The 6,641-nt window shown below is 35.0% G+C and overlaps 1 protein-coding gene across 1 annotated transcript in view; it reads right to left on the bottom strand.

Annotated features, from left to right (window-relative positions):
* The window catches only part of LOC106882167 (uncharacterized), a 10,405-nt gene extending 7,071 nt beyond the window's left edge, over positions 1-3,334 (bottom strand). The window contains exon 1 of the mRNA XM_014932749.2: positions 2,992-3,334. Within this exon, the coding sequence (XP_014788235.2) occupies positions 2,992-3,162 (171 nt within the window). The 5' untranslated portion in view covers positions 3,163-3,334. The remainder of the gene's footprint in view (positions 1-2,991) is intronic.
* Positions 3,335-6,641: the final 3,307 nt, after the last annotated feature.

Below are 6,641 nucleotides of genomic sequence, written 5' to 3' on the forward strand. Positions count from 1 at the left end.
TTGGGGAAAAAAAAAAAATTGCGAGAAAATGGGAGGAGAGGAGGAAGTCTTTCCCCAATCCATCATTGCGGTATACAGTTAAAATGTGTTGTTTTTTTTTCTCTCTCTCCACAAATATATTTGCTCTTGATTTTCTAGGCATTGTGCAGATTGATTAAGTAAGAATAATTCAAATCGAACTATTACAACTTTTTTTTACATGACTACTGAGAATATCCAACAAATGGTCTTTACGGAAATACGGAAACACCACACACTCTTTCACACAAAAAAATACCTCAAGATAAGAGTGAAAAAAAAATTAGAAACGATTCCAGAGGCAGTTCTCTCCCCTCAAAGAAAATATTCACACGCCCCCTCCCCTTTACAATTTCTCTCTCTCTCTCTCTGTCTCTAAACATCGGCGGCTGTAGTTCCAAGTCAGATAACCACATATTATTAATATGCTCATTTTGGCGGAATACGCACACCACTCGTTTTCAGCCTAACCTTAACCCCTAAACACCGGGTGTGCGTATTCTTTACCTTCGCCTACATTTTGAATGGAATTATTCCATATTGAATCTGAATTTCTTAGTCCTTAATTATTCTCGTTTTGAATGGAATTTATTCTCATACTGAATGTGAAATGAAATGGACAGTAGTTTCAGAAATAAAGAAGTTTGATATTGAAGTTCCGGCTAAAACAACGGTCTTTAAAAAATACTAAATTATTCCCAAAACAAAATAATCCTTTCTACTATAGGCACAATACCTGGAATTTGAGAGGAGGAGGATAGTCGGTCACATCGACCACAGTACTTGACTAGTACTTAATTTATCGACCCCGAAAGGATGAATGGCAAATCGGCTTTCGGGAAACGTAAAATGCTTTAATAGGTGATGGTAGAGATAATGAAGATTTCTAAAACATTTTAGTGTAAAACTTTAGATTTTAGCTGAGGTGTCTTTGTGTCTGTTTGTTACCCAACCTTCACTTGACAACCGATGTTGGTGTGTTTACGTCCCCGTAACTTAGAGACCAATAGAATAAGTACTAGGCTTACAAAGAATAAGTCCTGGGATCGATTTAAAAACCCTTAAAAGCAGTTCTCCAAATGGCTGCAGTCACATGACAAGTAAAAGAATAAAATATTGTTTGTATATCCCTTTCAGACTGTCACCTTAACATGATGAAGTATTCCATGCCTTTATTATCCAGAGATTTACATCGCATCCCTCGCAGATCCAATCAAGCCGGACAAGTTTAAGGGTAAAAAGCAGTCGAAAGAGAAGCCTCGGCTTGTACAGGGTTCGGATCTGATGTGGGATTAAACAGCCTTATCCCTTAAAAAACGTACACCCGCTACATAAACATCGACAAAGAAACGAAAGCAAATCTCAAGTTATAACTACAAGTGTACCTTCTTCCCTTCTCGACTTTGTTTCTTCATAACTTGTGATATACCAATCTCAGTTCTTCGGATTAGAAAAAAAATATCGTCAATGGCCTAAGCTCCAGGAGGGGCAATAGTTTCTATAATGGGAATAGTTTTAAATTAAAGTACATCGTCGTTTGGGAGATGACAGTTTATTTCAATGTTAGGACGATTTTACTATTGCAACATCTTCCTAACTAATGCATTTTAAATTTATTAACATCTCTATGGAAACTTCTTACAAAAATCGCGGAACTTTCAATAAATAACGTTGAAAAATAAGTTTTAAATTTTCATATCTTCAAATGAAATTGTTTTAAAAAAACAAAAATCAGGCAATATATACTTGGGAGATTATCGTAAGTGAAATGTTTAATTTGAAATGTATTTCTTTATCAAGCACAAATCTCATAATATGACTTAAACTAAGATGCGATACCAAAACAATTTTGGTTAATGTTTACAATATTACCCGGGAGTTTTTGTTTTGACTTTCATTTTACTTCCTTATCCTCTCCCCAACCGTTTATGGACTCGTTTATTACTGTTTTTATTTTAACTTCAGTGTTTACCGTTGTATAAAATTAAATTAGAAAATCAGACAAAACAGAGAACACAATTGAAAAGTTAAAAGAATCGCAAAAGCGAGCAAATCCTTTAATATTTGAAATCGAGCACAAGTAAGTTTAAAATCCTTTTATAAAGTATATTATTCCCAAACAAACCCAAGTAAGAGCAACTAAATAGAATACTTCAGAAATGTATTAATAAAATAATTCTTGATGTCTTTTAGAAACATCTAAAATCACACACACACACACACATACATACATACATACATACAAAGTTATCCCTGCGCTGCTTTTCGGCTCTTCATTTTAATTTTCACTTATATCTATGTATACTTGAACTAAATGTCCGTGTGATCACGTACTCGAATTCTTAATTAAAAAGTAAATGAATTTTCGAAATGGCTATTATTTACTACATTAGGATATTGGAGCGCACAAAGTTTGAACTAAAATTGTACCTGTAAAGAATGTATTTATTCCAGGAAGCCTATTATTTACAGATAGTTACGATATAAACACATCCCGGACTTTTTGAGCCTTAATGGAGATGATAAAGACGGTATTAAAGATAAATTTGACATGTGAATCTCCTTATTTACATTGAATACACACCAACTTCATTAACCGGGTGTCGTTGCGGGTGGATATTTAGAATTTCTTAGTCCTTAATTACGACAGGTATTTTAAGCGTGAAAGGGGAATTCAAACTTTGCAACAAAGAAAAATTATATAAAAACTAATTTATTGGATTTTTTTTTTAAATAAGCATTTCCAAATGATGACTCTTAAGAATAACATTATTTCTAGGTAAGGTTCTTCGGAATTCTACAAGTAAAAACATGAATAACTCGAAGAAAGTTTTAATATCTTAATTAGATCAAAGTTTAATATCTTAATTAGATTAAAGTTTTAATTAGATCTTATTAGAAATAATAGAAAATTATTAATTTCACAGCAATAAATAGTTCTTTACAAAGGCATTATTTTTGGCAATTACTAACCTGTCTGCGAAGAAACTCGTTCGGGAATAACAGAGCAAAGATTCCTAAAAACAATTCAATAAACATATCAGCCAACAGCCATGTTTTTACTGATAGAAACAAAGCTGGTGAAAATATGAATGGCATAGCAATTATTCGGACATAATCGAAAGTAGTTAAATTGAAATCCATTCTTGTGGTCTCGAATGCAAAAACAGACTCCGTTAGAATTCTGGCGCTATATATTGACGCATGCGCGAGCACTGCTTCAATTAACGACCTCAATTATCGTGCTGCTGAGTTATTTGTTAATGCTATAAGGTTTCACGCTCTCTTTGTTTTTTCGATATTTACATTGTGTTTTATTTTAAGAAATGAAAACTATTGAAAATCTATTAGATTAGCATGAAATATTTGTAAACTTGGAGAAAAAATCCTATGTGACCAAATATAGTGATTCATTTAAAATCCTCAATACTCTCATTGTTTTCTTCAATTTTTGTAGTAGATTGACTGTCTTGAGAAGTGAACCATCGTATATTAGACAGATTCAATCAAAACATTACAAATGTTTTTTCATTAATAAAACAATTCATTCATGTGTACTACTACTATAGAAATGGGTGGTTGAATAACTGAGGAATGGGCCTAGGATATAGTATAAAAGTTGGAGGTTTGTAGCATATCAAGGAAATGGAGGAGTTTGTCTTTTCTGTCTTCTGATACCCTCAACCCCGGGTATATTGATTGATTGATTATTACTATGAACAAACGATCGATAAAGATTATTACAGTTACTGTTGTTCTACAGCTTTAAGTCAGCTCTGATCGATCAAAGGTATTTCTAGCATGGAGGGTTACATATTTTTTCCAGGTATTGTCCCTCCGGCTTCACATAATCCAATGAGTTTTTTTTTTCTTTCTAAAGATGTTAGAGTATAGTATGAGGGCGATCTGGCTGCTATTTCTTCCAACTCGAACGAACATGTAAAGGGTCCCTCCTTGACTTGTGACAACAGTGATACATTGCCAGGTTAAATATTTTATGGATTCCTGTCCGATAGTATACCAAACAGTTTGTGATTAACTAATTTTGTCTCTCATTCTTGTAAAAGTCGACTGAGTATAAACTGTACCTGAATCACTAGACGGAACTTAGCTTTGGTTTCCTCGTTATTAAGCAAGTTATATGAATATTATCCTGGAAAACAGGCTAATACAAGTGACCTGCTTTTATGAGCATGTTAAACGTTTGATGTCATTTGGGGAAATTATCCCACAGTGTAGTACCTATTTACAGGTAGATAGCCTGAACTGTTGACAGTGAGTTGATCAAGGAAACAGTACAGTGAACTAAACTACACTATCTATTTACAGCTTGGTAGACTGGACTGTTGAGTATTATGTTGGTCATGGACACAGTACAGTGAACTATATCACACTGTGGTATCTACTTATAGCTAGGTAAACTGGACTGTTGACAGTTATGTGTGTTGGTCATGACAGAGTACAGTGAACTATATCACATTGTGGTACCTAGCCCCTTGTGGGCAATGAAGAAACAACTTCACTGTGGTACCTAAACGCAGTTAGATAAACAAGACTGCTGCTTTGTACTCAAGCTGCTTATGGGAATAGGGAAACTGGAAAAGTAAATTTGTCAGAAAATATTCAGACATGCATAGTTTAGAAGATTACATTATAATCATGATTTGGGTCGTCATTTCCAAAATGGGGATTTTGAGCATATGATTAGGAATAAAATTAAACTAGAGGAAATGCAGTTTGGTTTTATACTACAGATGCCATCTTCCTAGTGAGACAGTTGCAGGAAAAGTATTTGACCAAAAATAAGCCATTTGGCTTAGCTTTCGACAGAGTCCCCTGCTCTGTTATCTGATGGTCTTTAAGGAAGTTAGGAATAGAGGAGTGACTTGTTAGAGCTGTACAAGCCATATTCAGTGGTGCTGTCAGTAAGGTGAGGGTCAGCCACAAATACAGGGATGAATTTAGTGTACAGGTTAGGGTTCAGTACTCAGCCCACTATAGTCCTCTAAGCCATAACAGGAATTCAAAACTGGATACCCATAGGAACTGCTATATTCTGATGACCTCACTCTTATTGCAGAATCTGTAGCAGAAATGGAGAAGAAATTCCAGGTATGGAAGCAAAACCTGGAATCAAAGGACTTTAAAGCTAACCAAGCAAAGACCAAAAATAAGACTCTCTTTCCATCAGGTAAATGGCCCTGCTCAATATGTAGGAAAACAGTTGGAAGTAATTCCATTTGCCACACCCAACGTAAGCTATGAAAAGTAAGCAGCACAAAAGTTAATGAGATTTGTGAAACTGGCGTTTTGCTTCCAAAATATCATCAACATTTGCTTTATGATTGCTGCAGCCAACTATAACAATTGCTTTCAAATGTTCATCAGTGAGCCTTGTTCCATGTATTGACTTCATACACTTTATTTTTGAAAATGTTTGCTCACAAACATAAGTTGTTCCAAAAACTGATGCCACGAGGTAAATTTTTCCAATTTTGAAAACTCATCAGCAGGCAAGCAGCGATAAAATTCAATGAGTTTTCCTTCTCTGTGCTCCTCTTTCAACAAGGTATTATCTTGCAAGTCAATAAGCTCCAGTTGTAGTTCAGTTGGCATGTTATCAAGGGGATTCTCAAACAAAAGAATTTCATTCTCAATTCTGTCAAGACTTGAAAACCTTTGAGAAAAATGCTTATTTAAGACCCGAATAATTTTTCTTCTGAAACTCGAGGTTAACATGTTCCACATTTTCTGTGCAAAACTCTTGAAAACACTGAAGATGAGAGACGTTTCCTCCTTCAAGTTGTTCTTCAAACAATGATAGCTTTCTCCGAAATGCTGTAATAGTTCTGTAGAGATCTCAGACAAGGTTATTCTTTCCCTGCAGTTTTAAATTCAATTCATTCATATGAGAAGTGACGTCAACTAAAAATGACAACTTTGATAATCGTGAAAGATCTGACAGCTGTGGATCAGCTCTATTCTTTTCGGTGAGAAAAAGATCTATTTCTCTTCGGAACTTATAGAAACGAAACAGGACTTTACCGCAACTGAGCTTCTGTGTAGTAAGGCAAGTCACAGAAATTAGAATCCATTTCTTTAAGGAAAGCCTGTAACTGTCGGTAATTAAGCCCATGATTCCGAATAAAGTTCGCCACAGTTTTAACCGGTTTTACTATGCAAGAAATATCTAAGTATTTTCCACAGAGTGCTTGCTAATGTATAATGCAGTGTATAAACAGAGCTTTCAGAAGTTGAAGCTCCTCCAACTTGGTCTGGATCCGCCCTACCAAATCCTTCCTCACTCCTGCCATGTTTTTCCCTCCATCTACTGTAACACACCGAAGATGATTTCACTGAAGGTTAAAGTTTTGCAAAGTTTTCTGTACCTCTATGAAAATATCTTCTCCAGTTGTTGTTCCATGTATACTGCAAACGGATGCCATTTCTTCTATAATCTCAAAGTTGCAATTAACACCACGAATGAATACAAGAATTTGTGACGTACAAGAGAGATCAGTAGACTCATCCATTGCAAGAGAATACCACAAAAATTTCTTAGCTTTCTTATGCATCTGTAACTGTATATTCTCTCCAAGTTCTTCTATTCTCCGCACAACTGA

This window comes from Octopus bimaculoides, chromosome 16 (genome assembly GCF_001194135.2).
Source record: "Octopus bimaculoides isolate UCB-OBI-ISO-001 chromosome 16, ASM119413v2, whole genome shotgun sequence".
NCBI lineage: Eukaryota > Metazoa > Mollusca > Cephalopoda > Octopoda > Octopodidae > Octopus > Octopus bimaculoides.